At 38.0% G+C, this 22,987-nt stretch overlaps 2 protein-coding genes and 1 long non-coding RNA gene across 3 annotated transcripts; 2 read left to right on the forward strand and 1 right to left on the reverse strand.

The window, feature by feature from the left end:
* Positions 1 to 603: 603 nt before the first annotated feature.
* Positions 604 to 4,990, reverse strand: LOC118753284 (U4/U6 small nuclear ribonucleoprotein Prp4-like). Its single transcript, XM_036488157.1, has 2 exons — positions 3,599 to 4,990; positions 604 to 1,241 (listed from the first exon to the last, which is right to left on the reverse strand). Exons 1-2 carry the CDS (start codon positions 4,839 to 4,841, stop codon positions 859 to 861), a joined length of 1,626 nt encoding a protein of 541 aa, XP_036344050.1. The 5' UTR covers positions 4,842 to 4,990; the 3' UTR covers positions 604 to 858.
* Positions 4,991 to 5,223: 233 nt separating this feature from the next.
* LOC118753283 lies at positions 5,224 to 6,568 on the forward strand. Its single transcript, XR_004994791.1, has 3 exons — positions 5,224 to 5,338; positions 5,410 to 5,503; positions 6,089 to 6,568. It is a non-coding gene; the product is annotated as an uncharacterized LOC118753283 (long non-coding RNA).
* Positions 6,569 to 10,216: 3,648 nt separating this feature from the next.
* LOC118753285 (transportin-1-like) lies at positions 10,217 to 22,695 on the forward strand. Its single transcript, XM_036488158.1, has 10 exons — positions 10,217 to 10,452; positions 10,781 to 10,917; positions 11,089 to 11,760; positions 11,864 to 12,961; positions 13,025 to 13,195; positions 13,257 to 13,428; positions 13,490 to 13,585; positions 14,596 to 14,671; positions 15,023 to 15,197; positions 22,484 to 22,695. The coding sequence occupies exons 2-10, from the start codon at positions 10,819 to 10,821 to the stop codon at positions 22,589 to 22,591; spliced, it is 2,667 nt and encodes an 888-aa protein (XP_036344051.1). The 5' UTR covers positions 10,217 to 10,452; positions 10,781 to 10,818; the 3' UTR covers positions 22,592 to 22,695.
* Positions 22,696 to 22,987: the final 292 nt, after the last annotated feature.

The following is a 22,987-nucleotide window of genomic DNA, read 5'->3' on the forward strand; positions in this document are numbered from 1 at the left end:
TGAGATGAACTTATGTAGTTATATGTGGAAGGTAACACGCCCATTTTTAAAATTCCATAAAAGTATTACTTCTTTTCAATTTCGAGTAAATTCGCTTCCTTAAATTTCGAAGTTTCAAGCTTTTTTGAAATTTACCTAAAGTGAGCGTAAATTTATACCGATTTCAATGATTTTCAACTTTTTGTTTTTACGTGGAAAGACCAATAATCATACCGAGTTTGATGCAAGTTGATCGAGCGGTTATCGAGATACACATATGTATATGGTCATAAGTGGGCGGGGCCCACGTATTTTTCGCTAAAGAATTATTGCAAACATCAATTTTGCATAAATTAGCTTTAGTATTTACTGATTTATCGACGATTTCGCAATTCCTCAAATTATCGTTATATGGGATGTGGGCGTTATATATACATTTGTCTATATCTGTCTGGATTCATTTTGACTGTTAGAAACAACCGAGTATAAAAAGGATACTGGAAATTTCAAATACACTAAAAATTCGCCCTTTTTTAATTAGTTTAATGACTTCGTTCATAAAAAATAAAACAGACTTAAAGAGTTTTATAAAGTGAAAATTTCAAACAAATGTTCGATTTATAAATGAATTTGGGTGAATTATTGTAAGCGATTCACTGTCGAACTCGCGAAAAACGGGTTTGCGTCTCTAAATTTGGATGTCATCCTATTTCACTTTTCAAGGGTGAATTTAAAACTTTAACTGTGTGGGTTTTACTACCTGTTAGAGTTTACAGCCACATCTTTCGATATTTTGAGTTCAAAGATAAATTTCACTGTTACGTAGTGTAATGAGTCATAAGGCATTCATATAAACTCGAAAAATGACATTCATTGGCATCAGCTTTCCGACGCCCAAAGCTTAAAGGTACGATCGAATGAAGCCGTCACAATATGCTGAGAATTCGGGGAAATGTCTACGGCCATTATTTTTCCATCATGTCCCAATAAAGTTTTTAATGGTTGCCATGTTTTGTTTGACCATATTTTTGTAGTGCAATCGTAGGAAGATGTAACAAGAAAACTTCCGCCATCCCGCTGGTATTTAACGTCCGATATTAAATTTGTATGCGCAGGTATAGTGTAAACAGGCTGTCGGCGTCGCAAGTCCCAAATCTTACATGTATTATCTTGCGAGCCGGTGGCTATGTGGAATCCATTTGGCGAAAAATCTACTCCGAAAATAGAGCCCAAATGACCTTCTAAAAACATTACGCAACGACCTGAAATATTTTAAAAAATCTTTGGTGTAGTCATTCATATTTCAATAAATATCGCTAGTTTAGACAGAAATGCTGCTAAGTCTAATTTCTTAAATTTCAGTGTCGAAAAAGTTTCTCAAAATCAGTTTCAGTAAATACGCGGAAACGAAGTGACAAGTAATTTTTAATTTAAAAAAATACCGACTTCAATTCTCATATAAAAATTTAAGAGTACCGTTAACTTCTTCATGATCAAATGACCCAATTAGCTAAACCAATTTAATAAGGGACCACCTCTGAGGTCCACATTTCCTTTTAAAGTATAATTATAGAAATCAGTTATCGTGGTCGAAAGTGATGCGGTAACATACGTAAAAAAAAAAATAAAAATATTCGGACGAATTGGTAACCTCCTCATTTTTAGAAGTCGGTTAAAAAATGAACCCGTTAGGGGAAATGAAACTCATAAGGATTATCTGTACATTTCGAAAACTCGCATAGAACAGGTAGTTCGACCGACAACCGTTCCTACGACAGTCGGGTCTACGTAACCGGAACGACCCAGATTTATATTTGGCCAAGGACTGTCACTCCAGTGGGGGGAGATTCTGTAACCAGGTACGACAAGTTTCGGATCGATATAGCACTTGTTGACGTAAAAATATTTCATATCATATGTCAACAAAACCGTTACCGATTCGAAAATTGTCGCTAACTGGTTACAGAATTTGTCGTTGAATCAGTATTAAAAGCTCTACTGGCTCCTACATTCGGGATTTGATAGGCGAGTCTCACTTAAACCGTTTTTTCTATATTTTTGGCCTATGTGCGCTTTTATTAGAAACCTAAATGTTTCGGTACCGAGTATCGAGAGTATTGGATACTTAAAAGTATTGACTCAGCACATCACTACTGCAGTCATCTCGACTGTGACGTCAGCAAAACAGCTGATTCTGTGAAATTCACTGAGAGCCGATTAGCGGCATTGCCATCAGCGCAACCTTCTGTATTCTCTCCACCGTGGGTGCATACTAGGGATGTTACGAATATCATATATTCCACATTGGAAAATAGCAAATATTCCGTATTTTCGTCCATGAACAATTGCTTACTAAGAACGCTGGCGAGTGGAGTGTATAAATATTTAAGAAGAAAATCTGTAAATTTTTCGTATGTTAGTTTACACCCCCATGCTGTAATCCGTCGTAGATTCGATTTTGCTACGAATCATAAACTTGGTATGCTGAAATCCGCGTTGTCGTATCGTAATTTCGAAATTCGGAGGCCATCTTCGAAATTCGTAATGTTGGTATGCCCGAATCCGATGTAGGTTTTCGGAAAATTTTTGTACGACGAGTAACTGGCGTCGAAACGAAGCAAATTCTTTTAAAGTTGTAATAAAATAAAGTGAGTAAACGCAAAAATATGTGAGTTAAAGTGTAAATAGAAAAAAAATTGATTATTATTAAATATTTCCAGCATATCAGGTCGAAAATCATATTACATGAGTCGCAATTCGAGGCTTTGTATGTATGTATGTATGTATGTTTAAGTTTTTGTCAATGTTTTAGAGAACGTGGACTGCGCCAACCCCACACCAAAATCTTTTCCCAACACCATGGTGGTAGCTTCCTGGAGAGAAAAATCTCAAAACTACCATCAATCTACCGACGATGATCTTACACTTCGCCCAAGCTCATCCTCCATAATCATTAAAACGCTTTTAAATGCGTCTTCGTTGACGCTGAAATTTTTCACAAGCTAAATGGATCAGAACTACTAGCAATCTCTTTTGTATATTAATGCAACTGTTAGCTGCAGAAAATTATTCCGCCGGAGACAAAAGTGCTCCAGCCACCGATTCCATTGTATTCTACTTAATTAAGGCAAATCTTTTTCAAATAACGACTAAGATCCTCTTTTTAATTTCACCATTCACTTGCGATTATATTTATTTTAATTTGTTTCTGTTCTGCTGATTAAGAACTTTGAATTTCGCGCTTTTAGCCGGCAGTGCTGTTGATAAGTTACGTTTACAGCATCCCAATTTTCGATTTATCGGAACAGAAATACGAATTCGTAACTACGACGATTCGGATTACAGCATACAGTGTTTTCATCGAGGGGCTTTAATACCAAATAATAAAATTAGATTGCTTTTAAAACAGAACTAGTTGGAAGTTAACCAATGTTACTTTTTATACTCTTCAACCTTCTAGCGTCTGAACCCAAAAGCCAATTATTATAACCATCTTGGCTAGGTGGAATGTCGATGAAAAAGTAAAAAATTATGCAAATGATTCGCATAAACGAATGCGAATGAAAATATTCGAAACATACCTAGTATACACTATGACATCAAACTAAATTCGTTATACCTGTTCTTAGGTCCCACACACGCCCGAACGCATCCAATCCGCCGGTTACTATAACACTACCGTCTGTTTGGAAGCTTAGGCTATGAACCGCTTTAGCATGGCCTTCTTGATGCAAAACTTCTGTTTTCTGTTCTAAATCCCACAGTCGCCATGAGGAATCGTAGCATGCAGTTGCCAGAAATCGACCAGACGGGTGAAATCCAACTTTAGAAACTCGGTGTGGCATATGACCCGTTATATCTGCGAGTGATTCCTCAGAATTAAATCCCCATAACTTAACTGCTCCATCATGTCCTCCAGAAGCCATTGCCACAACATTTCCATCCTCTTGTGATACACCTGATCGAAATGCAACGCCTCCTACATAGCTAGCATGGCCGCGAAGTGTTAACAATAGCTTGCAATCGGGCACTGTCCACACTTTACACAACCCTGACCATGACGACGTCAGTAGTAACATCGAATCTTCGCTAAAAGCTACTCCACTAACTGGGCGCGTATCTCCCACTTGACTGCACTGTGGTGCTAAAGAATGTAAACGCTTTTGAAGTTCAACCATACGCCCAGCACGAGTCGCGCTTGGTATATCCAATTGGGAGCGGGCATGTTCTAATCGTTCTTTTGCACGTGGCAATGAGTAGTCAGCAATCCAAATTCTTGCTATACGCAAAGCTTCTGGTCCTTCGTGATACCATGTTGTTTCCTGTTCTTTTTGAAGTTGTTTTCGCTCCTCTTCTTCTGTCTGTTTTTGCTTTATTGCGTTCTCTCCCAAGCTGGCCAATAATTCCTTTAACCGCCGCCGTCTTTCTGCTGGCCCTTCACCAAAATAACATATTGGTTCATTAAGCTGCCGCAAATTGGCTTTTATCTCAGCATCGTCTGTGGAAACGTTTATTTGGCGTGCACGTTTTTTACGTTCAAATTCTTTGAGTAGAGCTTCCTTGTCCTTGGCTACTTCAGTTTCCAAGTCAAAGTAGTCATCATCGATCTTGTTAGCCAAAGCCCCTGAAGTAGGCGGCAACAGAGACGCCGATGGTTTCTTTACTTCCTCATAATCTTCGTCAGAGTCGATGTCCTCAAGTTGATTCGTTACCCCACCAGAAATTGATGTAGATGAAATTGCCGTAGAGCTACCACCCGCAATAGGAGCCCCAGCTTGACGTTTTCTCTCGACTTCTTCCAGAGAACCATAATGTATTGTTCGTTGCCTTTTAACATATTGAAGATCCTCATCGTCGGACATATTTTTTTACAAATCTTAAATAAAAGAACTTAACAAAACTGCATGAACCTGTTTTATCAAAACCCAACAAAAGCCTTGAAATCTATAGCGATCTCAGATAAATTACCGGCATCTGCAAGTGTCATCGATAACACAGAACTTTTCGATGCTATGGATATGTTGGCTACACACACGCAATGCATGATATAGGGCTTTCGCACGAGCCGATTTTTCAGGCAACTTTTAATTGAAAGCAAAAATCGCCTCGACCGAACGGCCTTTAAACTAATCGCTTTCAACAAAATTGGTCGCCAGTCAACTTTTTTTCCTTGCAACCCTGTTTTTTTTTACATTCTGTATACATACTTTTTTCTTTTTCGCTTTCAGGGCCTGAGGGCATTATCAAGAAGAAGAACGAACAACGCACGTAAACACATAAATTAAAGAAAGCAAAAGCTAGTGGAAATAAAAGAACATGGTCCCGCCGGCAAAAAAAATAAAGAAAAGCTATATAACTTGTAAGATTTAATTTCAGATTTACATATGAAAAGGCGTTATGTATTTTTTAATTAAAAATACTATTTTACAGGGAGCAGTTCAGAACGCAGAATCCTTCTGGAAAAGCGCATTGACAAGGATGTTTGGTTCAGTTCAAAGAACGCCAACAGCAACGAAGGCTGGAAGTGAGTAAAGCTCGTCGGCGATTTCAAGCATCCGTTGTTGGCAACGAGTACATGTGTGAGTGTCGGGTTGAATGTCGGGTGCTTGAAGCTTGCCCGGCGACACTCAAGCATAAAGCGTCAACACCATTTGCAATAAAATTTCGTAGTGGGCGGACGTAAACATGTCTTCATCGGATGACGATTTTTTGCTACTTGCCACTGCAGTAGTTTTATTAGAAAAAAAGAAAAAAAAAAAGAAAGACTAAAAAGAAAAAGTTGTGGATGAAAAGTTTATATACAAAACATCAACCGCAAACGCAAACGTAAAATCTTTATCTTCCGCGAACTTGCTCATTTTACATATCACAACAAACTAACACACTAATGCTTGACAACGCTTTGCGCCACTATCAAACAGACCGCTTGTCAAGCGGTCGCGTTGATGGAAAATCAAAAATTTTTGATTTTCCATCAACACGAGCCGACAACAAGTACGTGTGACACGACGATCTCCGATTGCCTCGGTTGCTCGGGTAACCAACAACGGATGCTTTAAATCGCCGACGAGCTTAAGAACAATATAAATAATTTGAAGACTTTATTAAGCAAATGACTTCGTACTCCACTGACCATCCGTGGCGCTTTTTGGGAATGTGAGTTACAATTTTTCGAAACGAAGCAGAGAACAACCTAAGATACATTTTTGTAGTCTTGTTATCGCCGTTCATAATGCTGCTTAGTATTTTGGAATAAACGTCTTGTTGCATTTACATAATACCCTAAAACGACATATGTTTTTATTGGAAACAATTGTACACGGTTTTAAACATTTTTGTGAACACACTTACCAGACAGTTTTGACGTGTTTTTATTTCTAATATTACTGCTAAAAGGTCTAACAAATGCATGGATTTTAGTTCCAGAAGAATTGAAATCATCAAAGGCAAATATTTTCTATATAATTGCTGCATTTTATAAATAGCAAACTCGATAGTCTTCTTGTGCATCAAAGCAACTGTCAAAAATTTCCAGCAGTAAAAAGTTACGAATTGGCACAGCAGAAATGTAAAATTTTCTCACCATAGTAAAAAGTTTTTCCACCATAGAACTTTTCTATCAATTGGCACAGGCCCTTATTTTATCTTTCAGCTTCGCTAAAAGCACTTCTACCAACGCTTGGCTTACCAAATTTACGCCAATTGATAAAATTTTGCAATTTAAATTCATTTTCAATAATGTAAATAACAATTCGTGTTGAATCGAAAATCGCCTAGTCTGAATAGGGATAGGGCATTCGCACGAGGCGATTTTACAGGCAACAAAAGTTGAACGCGAAGTTGAATGAGAAGTTGAAAGTGAAAAAGTAGCCATCCCTATTCAGACGAGGCGATTTTCGATTCAACACGAAATTTTATTTACATTATTGAAAATGAATTTAAATCGCAAAATTGTATCAATTGGCGTAAATTTTGTAAGCCAAGCATTGGTACAAGTGCTTTTAGCGAAGCTGAAAGATAAAATAAAAGTAAAAAAGAAAAAAAGTATGTATACAGAATGTAAACAAACACAGGGTTGCAAGGAAAATAAAGTTGAACGAGCTCAAAGTTGGCTGGCGACCAACTTTGTTGAAAGCGATTATTTGAAAAGCCGTTCGGAAGAAGCGATTTTTTCTTTCAACTAGAATTTGCCTGAAAAATCGCCTCGAGCGAAAGCCCTAGGATGGCAACTTTTTCACTATTAGGGCATTCGCACGAGGCGATTTTACAGGCAACAAAAGTGGAATGCGAAGTTGAATGAGAAGTTGAAAGTAGGAATGTTCGATGTTTAAGAAAGAATCGATATCATATGATTTAAAAAAATATAATTCATTTATAAACAATATACATATATTTATATAATAAAATAAAATGTCTATCATACTTGGGCGTACAAAATTTTTGAATTTGATATGCTGTTGAGAAGCTTGGAACCGAAATGATGGGAAGGCACATCTTCATTAAGTGATAGCCAGGCTGCAATCAAAGCTCTGAGCTCCTTCACGTTTCACTCAAAGATTGCGCTGCACTGCCGCCTATCTCTACAGGAGATAGCCAAGCAGAACAGACTTCACCTCACTTGGGTCCCTGTTCATAGGGACATAGAGGGAAACTGCATGGCAGATGAACTTGCAAGGCAAGGCACGACCGGGGAGATTCTTCCTAGTAAAGAACGCATTGGTATGCCTTTTGCCACTTGCAAACTGCTAATTAGTGAATTAGTTTATAAACAAGCTGAAGAAAGATGGAGTCAAAGTACGACTTGTCGAATTTCCAGGCAGACTTGGCCTAAATGGGACCGGAGGCGTTTACTCTCTTAGAAGGGAGGACATATCTAACGACGTTGGGGCCCTAACCGGGCCCTGCTTGATGCATGATGGCATGCAGAAAGGCGTGCCATGCAGAAAGGGGTGCCTTTTCGTAGATGTTGCAGAAGCAGTCTGCGTCATCTGGGTTCACCATTCCTGACCGACCTTAGGAAGGTTTCAAATACCGATGCGAGGTGCCTGATGAGATTCATCAGCGACACGAAGTGGTTCAATGGGGAGGATAATTGAACGGTGTCAACTGTGGTAATACAATGGGCCTTCTATCTATGGCCTAAGTGTGCCTCTAGGGTGGCAGCCACTTCTACCTACCTACCTAACGTACCAAATGTGTGTGTAAAGGCTCTCACCAGTTGTTGATACTGAATTAAATTGAGGCAAAAGTGAAAAATATTTGAAATTAATACTGAATTATTTAAATTGATACAAATTATTACTAATAAAATGAAATAAATAATTATTTAATAATTCCGGATTTATTGGATATTGTTCTTAGGTAAGTTTTAATTTTGCGAGTGCATAACCTTGCGGGTGCACATTTGCTGGCTCCGCGCACCGCGCCCGGTCGCGCTGCGCTCATGACCCCCGCGTCTCGCTGCACTGCACTCGCGCCAATCGCAAAGCGAAATAAAGCCATTATGGCCTTATTGCGTATGGTGTTATTGCACCCCACCGACAGGGCCCTTTGGTGGAGTAGCAATTACTACGACATGAACCTAAAATACAAGATCACGCCAGCAAACCGGTAGCCCGTTATAATCGCATTTGGGAATAAAGTTGGGCGATTTTGACATTAGCCGTTTGTTTACGTTTGTTCGTTTGGTGGTGGATTTTTACTGGAAATTTCTTCATATTCGCTTGTGACAACGCGTGAACACATAAGGTAAAGAATAATTTAACACAACGACATGGTTTATAGAAGAATTTGATTAATATAAATGATTATTCATGCGTTCAACAATTACGCGGTTTTCTTCGTTGTTGACTTCTTACAAAAAAGATGGCGGCGAGATTTCGACAGCTAGAAAATCACTTTTTTCTTTCTTTCATTAGCGCTTGATCTTGTGTCAAAGTGCTATATTGCATCTACGTTTAATGAGTAACTAAATCCGAGCAAATAAGCACTATTTATTTGGTGTGTTTTGAACAGTTGTGGCATTTTGTGAGCAAAAGCAACGATTTTTTCCCGATTTTGAATAGGCTCGCCCGAGAAGCCCCGTAGTCGGAGGAGAAAGAAAAGCATACCATTGAACTCCTTGGAATTTGGTCTTTCAAGCTATAAAGGTTGGTGGTGCCAATCCGGCTTAATTTTTTTGTACCAGCCTCGAACAAACAGATACTTTTCTGAACCCAACCCGGAATTTGGAGTACGGGATCATTTTTTCTGTAACTTCCCAATAAACATTTAGTTTTAGCTCAACTTGAGGTTAAGCTGAGAACTAAGGTATTTCTCAAATCTCTGACGTTGTTTCTCAACAGTACCTCAAGTGGAGGATCATAGCGTTCTCAACAAATGCTAGTTCTCAACTTGAAGTCCAATGTAATTCTCCAATTGGTCTCAAATATATCATTGAAATAGTAAAATACCTTATACCTCTTTGATTGAAACGACATACAAAGATGAATTTGAATATTAATTTTTCATTTTATTACTTCTTTTGTATTATGTAGTTAAGCAAAATCGTATTACAATAATTCACTTCACAGTACACAGTCCGACAGTAATTTTGCCACTTGATTCACTTGGCGTTTTATTTTCTTTCAAGATTATTTCAGGATATTTTGAAGATTATTTACTTTTTGTTGGTAATTTTCCTCTTTATATGGCTTTAGTTTTTCACTTGATAATAATTAATCACTTGATGATTAATAAAATTAGTTTCTCTATCTGGGCGTTTGTTAGAGATGAGTTGGAGAATGATGTTAGATATCAACTTGAGAACTATGAATTTCTCCAAGGTTGGAGAAATATTTTTTTAGTGTTTATTGGGTTACTGCAAGTTCGTGTTAAAACCTGTAAGAGCTCATTTATACACCGCGATTTTTGTTGCCGCAACTCGACGTTTGTAGGAGCAAGCGTGACGAGGAAAGGAGAGCGGCACCGAGCTGCTCGTCCTCAGGCAACAAGCTTTGTGCTCTCGTTCGTCTGTGTAAATTGAGTTAGCGGTTCACAGCGGACAACAACAATTGCATACACAAAAATCGCCGTGTGTAAATGAAACGCGCACACCAAAAGGGATTGTGAAAAATCGCGTCGACAAAAGTTTCCGTTTATAAACACAGTCTAAGTTCGTGGAGTATTGGATTAGAGCTAGTTGTCAATACCTGTAACGGGAATGTTGGCAGCTCTAGTACATTTGCACACCCTCACGCCGACTCATTCCCACACCCGTTTGTGCAGGAAGGTGTTAGAAAGAGATCACGAACCAGGCATCGAAAGTCGAAACTTCATTTTAATTTTTTTGTTCCATGAAAAAATTATACTAGACAAGAAGAAAAAAGGAGAAGGTAGTGAAAGAACATTTTAATTGCGATAAATAATCATATACAGATTAAAAGTGATCAAATTAAAGACAAGTGTAATCAATTTTTAGTGCGCTTATCCAAGGTAAGTTTGCTCGGATTAATTAAATGGCCGATCTTTTGCTAGTCATCCAAAACAGCGTGTGAAAATCTGGAAAATCGGTGGATGGCATTTAGAATGCCATCTAGAAATGAAATTATTTTATATTAGCATTAAATCGTTGAAAACACTAGTTAACACGTTAGTAAGAGTATAGACATCACTTTTATGTACATAACTTTTTTTTTGTTAAATCGTACATGCAAGAAGTGGCACCCAGCTCTGCACTTTATGCGCGCATGACATAGCGCGCACCCTTTTGTAGACCTTCAATTTTTGCTCACATCTAAACCTAAACGTGAAATATTTGCAGGTAATACACCCCCGATTATAAAATAAAATCAAGACAAGATGACGTGGGAACCGCAAGCCGAAGGTTTACAGCAAATAATTACAATCCTCAAGCAGTCTCAGTCACCGGATACAGCAACGCAAATGGCTGTTCAACTGGTAAGTGGTAAAGGCTAATGATAATAAGTATTTACTCAGAAAAATTAGATGAACTTAAATAAGTGCTTATAAAGTTCAACTAAACCTAAGTCGTCAACAATTGACCAAATCTGAAAAAAAAATCAATATTTATATGCAAGTAAATCTCATCAAATTGCCCTCCGTTTACAGAAACTGGAGGAACTGAATCAATATCCCGATTTCAATAATTATCTCATTTATGTACTGACGAAACTAAAAACAGAAGATGAACCAACACGCTCTCTCAGCGGTCTAATTTTGAAAAATAACATACGAATTCATGGAAACAATCTACAGCCGGAGATTATTGAATATATCAAACACGAATGTTTGCAAGCAATTGGAGATCCTTCGCCATTGATCAGAGCCACTGTTGGTATACTTATAACGACTATTGCTAGTAACGGTGGTTTGCAAAATTGGCCGCAATTACTCCCTTCACTGTGCGATATGCTGGATTCGCAGGACTATAATGTCTGTGAGGGAGCGTTCAGTGCTTTACAAAAGATATGTGAAGATTCAGCTGAGATTCTTGATTCTGGAGTACTCAATCGGCCACTTAACGTGATGATTCCCAAATTTTTGCAATACTTTAGCCACAATAGCCCAAAAATACGTTCTCATGCTATAGCTTGCATCAATCAATTTATTGTAAATCGATCGCAGGCGTTGATGCTTCATATTGACACATTTATCGAAAGTTTATTTAACTTGTCATCCGACGATGATCATGAGGTCAGAAAGAATGTTTGCCATGGGTTGGTAATGTTGTTGGAAGTTCGTATGGATCGTTTATTACCGCATATGTCACAAATTATTGAGGTAAAATAATAAATAAATTACTTGTTATACAATTTTCTTTCACATTTTTTGTTGTCATGTTAAATATACTGTACAAACTTATTGATTTATTTTTATTGTATAGTATATGTTAATACGTACCCAAGATCCGGATGAAGGAGTTGCTTTGGAAGCCTCTGAATTCTGGCTATCTCTCGCTGAACAAAGTATTTGCAAAGAAGTTTTGGCGCCCTATTTAGTGCAGTTGGCTCCTATATTAGTGCGCGGAATGCGTTACTCTGAAATAGATATTATCTTGCTTAAAGGCAATGTTGAAGAGGACGATATGGTGCCAGATCGCGAGGAGGATATACGCCCGCGATTTCATAAATCACGCACACACACCATCAAGTCCGGTGAAACGGGCGTGGATGATGAGGATGATGATTTTGATGATGTGCTTGATGATGATAGTTCCCTATCTGAATGGAATCTCCGCAAATGTAGTGCAGCAGCACTGGACGTTTTAGCAAATGTCTTCCGTGAAGAGTGTCTACCTATAGTCTTGCCGATCCTCAAGGACACTTTGTTTCATCAGGAATGGGTTATCAAAGAGAGTGGAGTCTTGGCATTGGGTGCTATTGCCGAAGGCTGTATGCAGGGTATGATTCCACATCTACCGGAACTGATTCCCTACCTGATAAGTTGTTTGTCGGACAAGAAGGCACTAGTACGCTCGATAACTTGCTGGACTTTGTCGCGTTATGCTAACTGGGTGGTTAACCAGCCACATGATCAATATTTGAAACCACTAATGGAGGAATTGCTTAAGCGTATTTTGGATTCTAATAAACGAGTACAAGAGGCAGCTTGCTCTGCCTTCGCTACTTTGGAAGAGGAGGCCTGCACTGAGTTGGTGCCATATTTAGAATATATACTGAAAACTCTTGTATTCGCCTTTTCCAAGTATCAACATAAAAACTTGCTTATACTGTACGACGCAGTTGGAACATTAGCTGATTCTGTGGGCCACCATCTCAACAAACCACAATACATTGATATATTAATGCCCCCACTAATAGAGAAGTGGAACTTACTAAAGGACGACGATAAGGACTTATTTCCTCTCTTAGAGTGCTTATCAAGCATAGCAACAGCTTTACAATCTGGATTTCTACCGTATTGTGATCCAGTTTACCAGCGATGCATATCACTAATTGAACAGACACTGAACCAAGATATGGTAAGTATTTATACAAAGGCTCAGCATTCAAATTTGAGATGCTCAACAAATATACATTTTAAGGCATGCAAATCTAATCCTGGATTCGAGCATCCCGATAAAGAGCGGATGATTGTTGCATTAGACTTGTTGTCAGGATTGGCCGAAGGTTTGGATGGACACATTGAATCATTAGTAGCCAACAGTAATATTATGCAGTTACTATATCAATGCATGCAGGATGTACTCCCCGAAGTAAGTGCTCTTTAATTATACTCTTACGTACATTTTACAACAATTTTATTCGCGTTCCCAGGTGCGGCAGTCGTCATTCGCATTGTTAGGAGACTTGACTAAAGCCTGTTTTCAACATGTACATCCATTCATGTCGGAGTTCTTCCCGATTTTGGGCCAAAACCTTAATCCTGATTACATTTCCGTATGCAACAATGCTACATGGGCCATTGGCGAAATTTGCATGAAACTAGGTAAATAACCTATAAAATATATTTATTGACACTGTGTCTCAATAATTGTACAAACTTTTAGGTGAAGAAACTCGGCAGTACATACATCTCGTACTCAATGAACTGTTCGTTATTATTAACAGACCGAATACACCTAAAACGCTTCTGGAGAATACAGGTGTGTACATGATATACACGTTTAATAGAATATATATTTTGTAATTTATTTAATTCAACTGTAACTATCGGCTCTAATTTTATTTAAGAGTGCATGCCTTTTTCATGTTCATATACAAACAAAAAGCACTGCGTTCTTGAAAAATTAATTCGATATAGTTGCACTATTTTAAATCTTAAATGTATGTATATTTATATGTACAGTTAATCTTTTTTAGTTTGTAGCTTTCTCGAGCTAATGACAATTTTTGAATCTGTTGAGGTCACAAAAAAAGTTCTTCAAATAGTCGCATATTCTTGGATTTTAAAATTAATTAAACCAAAGTTCTTATTGCTATGTACACTTTACCAAATTGAAGAGGATTAAAACTTAAACAACTTTAAATTGGCGATTGAGAAATTCTTTGTAAAGAAAAATTTTTTTTTTTGGGTTAACTTCAAAAAAGTCTCCTTTATATTGGCCATTCCTTTAATACATCTACATAAGCGTAACCAATAGGTAATTGATTAACCAACCATTGCATTGTGTATAAGAGTTAACATGAAATATAAAAGGGTCGGCTAATATAATGCACTTTAGTTTGATACCTTAGTTTTTTTTGCTAAATATAATCAATTTAAAGAACTATAAGCTTTAACAAAGTGTATTGCTTTGCATAATTTTTTAGTCTAACGAATTGATTTTTGGCTGTATTTCAATTGCACTTGATTGCATAATATTAAATACCTAAAACATGTGCCATATGATATAATTTCCTTCATTGTTTAGTTCATTGTGTTGTAATACTTGGAAAATGCAGTTGTCTTCTGAAATGTATATACATATGTATGTAAGGTAGCATTCATTGCATACATTAAGAATTGATGGTTTCAGTTGAATAACAATTTCCATACTCATATTATTGATTAACCATTGAATTTATTAAAATATTTATGCAACTTATTTGTATTATTGTGAATCGCATATAATTTTTCATTTTCATTTATTTCTGTTTTTTTTCTGTTTTTTAGCAATAACAATCGGTCGTCTAGGTTATGTGTGCCCAGTTGAAGTGGCTCCTTATTTGCCAGAATTTGTACGACAGTGGTGTGTAACACTTTATATATGATTTCTATATGTTAACTATTTTCAAACTACAACAGCCCTCTAACTTCACCTCACCAATACAAAGATTTTCCTATCCTTTCCACTAAAAATAATTTTTTTCTTAAGTCAATGAAACAATCCCCATCTTGCATTAACACATATAAGTTTTCATGTAATGTAACAAATTAATTTGCGTACTGTTTATAATTTGCAAATAAAACAGTGTCTTTCGTTTGAATTTTATGTAAAATAATTAAATTATGGCTCCGCCGATAGAAGTTTTGTTCATAACTCGAGTAATATAGACATATTAAGTAAAGTAAATCATACTCACTGTTTTTATTGATGTAGGTGTACATCTCTGCGCCATATAAGGGATAATGACGAAAAGGATTCGGCTTTCCGTGGGATGTGTCACATGATTACCGTAAATCCAGGTGGCGTCGTGCCCGACTTCATATTCTTCTGCGATGCTGTGGCTTCGTGGGTTAACCCGCCACAAGATTTGCATCAAATGATTCAGAAGGTAAGTGTTATTATAGGCATTAACACAACGAAAAATTCTTGTATTTTTGTAAGCATTTGTTAAATTTTGCCTGTGGGTAATCAATTTTTAGTCGCGCCCATCCGTGAAACGGCCATATTTAAAAAGCTTTTGCTTTGCAATTAATAGTAAAGAGAATTTGAAATTATGTATTTTGTAAAGCCTGAATGTAACATAAACTAAGGGTGAAATTAACATTTCGTCGCCTGAGCAATGATTGTCGTATGCGAAAATTGGACTAAATTTAGTTAATAATGCAGTTACGCTAAACTCATCAAGATCTTTCAAATGGCTTTATCAGTGTTTTGATATCTCCTTTGGATTTCGAGATGTTTGGTATAATTTTATCATATGTGCAAAGTCACAAGCGTTTTAGTCGCATTTTGTCGTATAATTGAAACGTTTGGCACATACGAAATTTTTTCATACAAATTGACACCCTTATTCTAGAATCCGAATTTTCATAATTCGTAATTCATAGCTACGTTACGAAAAATGCAAAATCGACATGCTGCAACCCTTGCGGAAAAGTGTGCTGCATTGCCAGCTATCAGTTGTTTTTCGAAGACAGCTGTATGAAGGAAAACAAAGTGGAAAGGAAATAAAAAAAAAAACTCATCATGTGCTTGTTTATTGTAAAATTGGTTAATCTTACATATCGTCGCCTGGGTAAAAAATTGTCGTATGTAAATTTCGGCAGGCTGTGGGAAATCGCGATTGAAGTTTGGAATGCAATTGCTCAAAAACGCGAAGCTAGATTTTCTCCAAAGCCTCTGAAAATGTTGCTAGTTCACAAAACTACTGTATCTTTGCGCAGAACCATCAAAGTTTACAAAAAAATTCATGGTTCAAACCGAATTTATTAATAAACTAGAGCTCGGAACCTTCCCTACAAGAACAGTGATAGTCATTTGATCGATCATGTGATAATCACTGGTGATGGAGATCTCATTCAAGCACTTCTATCAACTTTTTAAGAGCAATATGCAAAACGTGACGTAAACATTTATGTACATGTGATCTTCCGTCTTCCTCCAACTTATGGCCTTATTTAGTGGTCTCTTTTTAACCAACGCAAAATTTGTAAATGTGTTAGTAAGATAAATGAGAATGTGTTAGTTTCCATCACACAATTCTTGTACGGTTCGTTTTAAATTGAAGTTTAATCCCTTGACTACACGTGTATTAGATTCGGGTAATGCGTTTGGATACAACAACCCAAAATCATTGTACAAATAACTAAACCGTACCCAAGTTTTTCGGTAAGGGGTAACAAATATTCTTTTTGCGCGTTTATATAAAGCAGTGGATAAAAATGTACGATATGCGAAAGGCAAATTTATCTGTTAAAAAGAACACCACTAATATTTCCTGCAAACACATCGATTTACATCTTTTTGCTTAATTTTTTTATCGCTTCCGTCACAGAATTGTTTTCGTACAAAATTATGCAAAAACCTGTAAATTTCTTACTCTTTCATTTCTAAGCGCCACGGAGGCGATGAATTACTTTTATAAACGCTTTAAGTGTATTGGTGTCGTCGGTTTTTGTCGGCTACACGTACACTACATGCGTGATGAAAATCAAAAAATTTTGATATTTGATGATGACTGATGACTGTTTATTTCTCGCGTTATGCTTGACAAAAAAACAAGCTCTCTTGCCTTCTGATCGTCGTGGTGAGCAAGTGCGCGGATAAGAAAAATAATTTTTTTTTTCGTTTGATTGATCATTATCAATGCTTACTAGCTTTGTGAGTCGTAATGAATATTAATTTATAACATATAACATATAAAATAATGCCATAAATGATATAATAATTAACAACGAATACTCATTTAATGACAATCATGCTAACAAACGAACGCTGCGTATTCACAATAGAAAGTGGTGATTGAACGTTTGCGGGCAAGGCACGAGCGAACCTCACTCACACATACGCAATGCTTGACGTATTTATTTTATTGTCTCCGTGGCGCTTTAGGCATGCCATCGTTACGAATTTCGATAGTTCGAAGATACGATTCGGATTGCAGAATACCATTTATACGATTCGTAGCAATATCTGAATACGAAAGTGATGCAGAATAGCGGTGTGAGTGTTTATATGTAAGTCTCAACAAAAAATTGTTGTATGCGATAGATCAGCTAACACATACGACAAAATTTAATTATTTTGTTGATTTCTAATTTTTTATGTATTTTGCTTAACAGTTTGCTCATATATTCAAAGTATATAAATCGTACCGGAATGACTTGGGTTTTACCCGTCCAAGACTGTTGTTTCGGGGATCTAACCCCGTTTAGGTCGGTGAAGTATCTCAGAAGTTGTCCGTCCATAGGGCTACATTTGCTACGCATTCTTCTGATCAGGGCTGTCATCGAGTCAAACGCACGGCCAGAAACCTACACCAGCTGTGTATGCCAGCGACGACTACACCACTACTCAGTCAAGTGCAACGCTTGCGACGGGTGGAGTCACCTCAGAGTCTGCTCAGGACTACGGACACATCGGCAGTGGACCGCATCATTTGTGGCCTCCTGCTGCTCAAACAGAGCAGCTTCCACGGCTAACCCCAGTCCACCTGAGCAGCTCAGCACAAACACCACAGCACCACAACACAACAACACAATAGACCACACCACAACCACGACAGACCACACAACAGACACAACCGTACCACCACCCACACGCCGCCGCCAACAACTCCTGGTTCCTCCTACAATCTGCACGGTATGTCAGACAAGGATATTCCGTAATGTGACATCAGTCAAGTGCAAAACCTGCCTTGGCTGGTGCCACTTTAGGGCATGTTCAGGTCTGCGCACCACGCGGGATTAGACGAGGAACTTCGAGGGCCCGTGTTGTGCCGCTCGGTCGCAAACGCCAATTGTGACGCCACCCACTACAACCATACCGCGGCAACCTCCACAGCAGAACACACAGCCAATGACGGCAATGCCTCACACATCCCTCACACCCCGCATAACAACACGTCTCCCGAACCACATGAAGTTCCTTCAATTTAACTGTAACGGACTCCAGAGCAAGATCGAGGAGATAACCGTCTTTATGTGATGGCATGGTATATTGATAGCTGCGTTCCATTAGACGAAGTTGCACAGCAATTCAATTGTTGAATTGTGCCGGATACAACGTGCACCGTCGAGATCGCGAGCGAGATAATGGTGGTGGCTTAGCGCTCATCACGAACCACACCCTGCAGTATCGTCTCATTGAAGCAGACATCGACCGTAAGGTTACCACCCTAGAATGTCAGGGCATTGCTATCCGGTCAGGCGATGTAGAGCTCGAAATATTCAACGGGTGCATAGCTGGTCTGATAAACAGCGTATCATGGCGAATTACACTGAATTTGGCATCAGACCATCTGCCCATAGTCATCTCGATCGATTAACCAATCGACTTTGCTTCCGCGGAACACCGGACCTTTATGAACTTTTCTAAGGCTGATTGGAAAGGAACGATTTTCCGTCACCCTTATCGTTCCCTGTCGGAAACACAAACAACCAAAAAGAAACTGATTGGAAAGGCTTCTCAAAATTTACTGAGCGCACCTTCCTGCGCTCCCTACACCAACCGACGTCCTCCTTGGTGAACGTAAGTTCCGCAGGGTTGTCACTCGCTTCGTCACTGCTGAAGCGGCTGTCCTAGTCGATGAGCGTGACAACCTTCGTCAGGCCGATCCCGAAAATCCCAGTATCAGGGATCTCAATGCGGAGATTCGGCAGCTTGTGAACGTACATAAGCGGAAAAAGTGGGAAGAACATCTGAAGACTTGTAACTTCGCTTCTGGTGTGAGTAAGCTTTGGTCAACCGTGAGGTCACTGTCCAATCCGACGAAGCACGACGACAGGGTCGAAATTTCTCTCGGCGACCGTGCTTCTTTGAATCCGGAGCGATGTGCGAGCTAATTTAGCCGGCAGTTCATACTGCATCTTCCGGCGGACAAAGCCAAACGTCCTCCTTGCTTTCACTAGCGGTGAAGTTCAGGTGGCCATCGGGAAGGCGAAAGTCTCCAAAGCCATGGGTCCCGACGGAATATTCATGCTGATGCTGAAAACTTTGGGTCCTGCGGGACTAGCGTACCTAGCGGAGGTCCTCAACATGCCAATGGCCACTCTCATCATCCGAGACATCGGGAAGGTGGGGAGAGTGGTCCCACTGCTTAAACCGGGGAAACCAGCCAACAAAGGAGATTCTTATCGGCCGACAACACTCCTTTCCCCGGTAGCGAAGACATTAGAGGCCTTGCTACTCCCGTATTTCACGAACCACCTGACCCCAGCGAAGCATCAGCATGGTTTCCGTAAAGTGCACAGTACAACAACAGCACTTAAAGCCATAAACACTCAGATAACACGTGGCCTTAACCGCAACCGTCCCTGTGAGAGAACTATTATAGTAGCATTGGATCTGTCAAAGGCGTTTGACACCGTCAGCCACTTCCCGCTACTAGAAGATATAGAGGCTTCCTCTCTGCCATAGAGGCTCAAACGGTGGTCGGCGAATTATCTGAGTGGTCGTCAATCGTTGGTAATGTTTAGAGACAAATCGAGCAAACTTACTGCTACTGTTTAACTTTTACATTTCAAAGCTCCCTCAACCACCAGAGGAAGTCTCTATTGTCTCTTACGCCCACGATTGTTCGATCATGGCGACTGGGAATGGAATTGATGACTTGTGTTCGACAGTATCACTCACACGGGTATCACTCCGAGCTTTCTCCCTTCTTCACTGCAAGGAGCCTAACCCTCTCCTCTACAAAATCCTCTGCGACCTTGTTCACCACCTGGACGAAGGAGGTCAGGCTACCGCTGGGAATTCACGTCGATGATACGAATGCACGACGGTGAATAACCCCAAAATACTCGGAGTAACCTTCGACAGTCTGTTCTTTAAAAAAATATTCATATACATTTTTTCATAATACATTTAATTGAGAAATGTATTTCATTCGTTATCTATACCATGATAAAAACATAGCAAGGTAGAACCGTTCTCTCAATTTGTCGGCCATGATTTTTTTTGAAGTTTGCCAACATTTTAAAATCATATAAAAGTGAAAATAAAAAATTTTAATTGTTCGAAATTGTTGTTGCGTGAGATTGAAAATGAAAATGTGTGTGCGAGTTTGTGAGTAAATTTAAAAATTGAATTGTTTGGAAACGTCAAAAATTTTAAAAGTGACTCTCAGCGGTTCTACCTTACTATATTTTTATCATGATCTATACTAATATATATTTTGAAAGCGGTTTTTTCGCTTTTTTCTAATCGAAAAACTCGAGAGCAGCTGTTCCAAAATTTTTGAAATTTTTTACATCGACTCTGGACCCTCAAAGCATGATAATAGAAGAAGAATAATTTTAATATTTCACATTAAAATGTGTATGTAACTTCAGTTTGTATGGGAGGTGCCACGCCCTCTTTTTCAATAACTCCCATTTTTTCCATAAGTTTGGCGTTGTTATTATATATCTCTGTACTAATTTGCAGCACTCTACGATGAATACTCCCAGAGATATGTTGTGTGAAAACTTTGGTTTATATGGTGCCACGCCCCTTGAAATATTAAAATTATTCTTCTTCTATTATCATCCTTTGAGGGTCTAGAGTCGATGTCCAAAATTTCAAAAAAAAAAGTGAAAATTTTTTTCTTTCAAACAGCTTCTTTTTACAAAATCGCCACGGATAGATCGACGCGAAATTTAATTAACTTTTATTTAACTCTCAAAATTGATTTGTCCACAGCAACCTTTTTTGCCCCACTGTACGCCATGAATAAACACAAGCTCGAAAGTCTGGTTTCACTTATGAAAGAAAAAATCATAGAGCTGTTTAAATTCGAAAGACTGCACTTAAACTCTCTTAAACGGTTTCTGCTCCTGGCCAGTTTTCTAAGCTCTCATTCTCTGACGAATCGTTCAACCAGAACTCACTTTCCTTTTTATTTCATTTTAATTTGCACAAATTTACATATGTACATATGTATAAACTATTTAGTTTGCTCGATTTGTAAACAAAGCTTCTCAGCGGTGAAAAATATACTCTTGTGAACAACCTAAACGAGTAAAATTCACAATAGCGCTATTCTTCATCGAACGAGCGCCATAATACCAAATTAAATTCGTTCGATCAGCACTTTTGACCACAGTCGAGGATCGAATGACACTCATAATAGGGGCCTTTGTTACCGCATAACTTTGGACCACGTTAACCGATTACTATAATATATTTTTAAAGGAATGTTGTTAACTAAATGCTTAAAAATGATTTGTCTTATGTTTACTTTAATATATTTTGATGTTCAAATAAAACTGAAATTAAAGTTTTTTTTCCATATGATTTGTGTTAAATTTTGCTAATTTGTCGCATGTGTATAAATTGAGCACAACCATGTTGTCAACTATAACATACGACAAATTGTGAATAAAAGAAATTAGCAATAAATGTTGCAGATTTTATGTATTTTTTTATTTTTTTTTAATAATTAATTCCCATATTTCCTTAAGCTAGAAACAAAATATACAATTTTCAAAGAAATCTACCGTAACGTTTTGAAGAAAACAGACTTTAAACTTCAATCTCGATTTCCCAAAAGTCGTCAAATGTAACATACGACAATCATTTGTTCAAGCGACGAATTTATTGAAGTTATACAGTTTTAGAAATCAAAGCTTAACTTTTACAAATGCATCGTTTAAAAACTAACATACATTCTTTTTTGCCCTGGGCGGCAATATGCTCAGCACTAGTACTCTAGGATAAACCAACCTCCCGATGAGCCAGAGACTTGAAACTTTAAACTTAGCTCAGAATCAGATGACAATGCAATATGAAAGATGAATGCAGATATATTTGAAAACTCATGGCTCGATATGGTTCATATTTGAATTGTATATTATTTACATGAAAAGGAATAACTTCACCCGATAGGTGGCGCAGAGGCAGAGATATTTAGAAACCCCGTATTTATGATCCGATTCGGTTCATATTTAAAATGAATATTATATATATAAAAAAATTATCACCTCTGTTGCGAGTGTGGACTTGTAGTAGATAAACGACTATTAGTCGACTATCGATTTTCCATAGTTTTATGAATGTCGTTTTCTCGCACGATAATTTTGCACAAGTATTTTACCTAAATGGAAGGAAATAACACCACAAGAAATTTAGTTGTTCGGTGATGTGGAGTCCACTTTACTCTTGCGTTTTTTTAATTATTTGTTTTTTTTTTTCTAGATTTTACATGGCTTCAAAACACAGGTAGGAGAAGAAAATTGGCGTCGCTTCGTCGATCAGTTCCCACAAAATCTTTCGGAACGTCTGGTTGCTATGTACAACATTTAAAGCATCAGTTCTGCGCACTGGGGTAATTGAAACATGAGTGTGAGCTTAAAGCTACTATTCTGGTAGAAACGGAAAGAAAGCACCATGGAACGGGGGACAAAAAAGAATCAAAAAGGCAAAAGGGTAGGGACTTAAGTTACGAGACAATCGGCGAAACACTTAGATTCAAAGGAATCACTATCGTCGAGTTGTAGTTTTAAAGGCAAGGTCTATGAACTTTAAAACTATTTAAACGGTGTTTCCTTGTTACGCATCAGCAATAGATTGATTGAAATATGTAAGTCCTTTTCCTCTATAGATAAATATTTGACAGTTGCAATCCCTTTAATGCAACTTGTTAAACATGCAGTCGTAACACAAAAAAATATTTCAAAACAATAAATTACGTTTCGAATC

The sequence above is a fragment of the Rhagoletis pomonella genome, unplaced genomic scaffold, assembly GCF_013731165.1.
Source record: "Rhagoletis pomonella isolate Grant_MI unplaced genomic scaffold, Rhpom_1.0 Rhpom_scaffold_02304, whole genome shotgun sequence".
In the NCBI taxonomy this organism is placed as follows: domain Eukaryota; kingdom Metazoa; phylum Arthropoda; class Insecta; order Diptera; family Tephritidae; genus Rhagoletis; species Rhagoletis pomonella.

What these genes read in the sequence shown, in the direction of transcription:
- LOC118753284 (XM_036488157.1), bottom strand. Translation starts at nt 4,841, where the DNA reads ATGTCCGACGATGAGGATCTTCAATATGTTAAAAGGCAACGAACAATA. An exon ending in TGTGTGGGACCTAAGAACAG is followed by an intron (nt 1,242 to 3,598) that starts GTATAACGAATT and finishes AAAATATTTCAG; the next exon opens with GTCGTTGCGTAATGTTTTTA.
- LOC118753285 (XM_036488158.1), top strand. Translation starts at nt 10,819, where the DNA reads ATGACGTGGGAACCGCAAGCCGAAGGTTTACAGCAAATAATTACAATC. An exon ending in CGCAAATGGCTGTTCAACTG is followed by an intron (nt 10,918 to 11,088) that starts GTAAGTGGTAAA and finishes CTCCGTTTACAG; the next exon opens with AAACTGGAGGAACTGAATCA. An exon ending in ATATGTCACAAATTATTGAG is followed by an intron (nt 11,761 to 11,863) that starts GTAAAATAATAA and finishes TTTATTGTATAG; the next exon opens with TATATGTTAATACGTACCCA.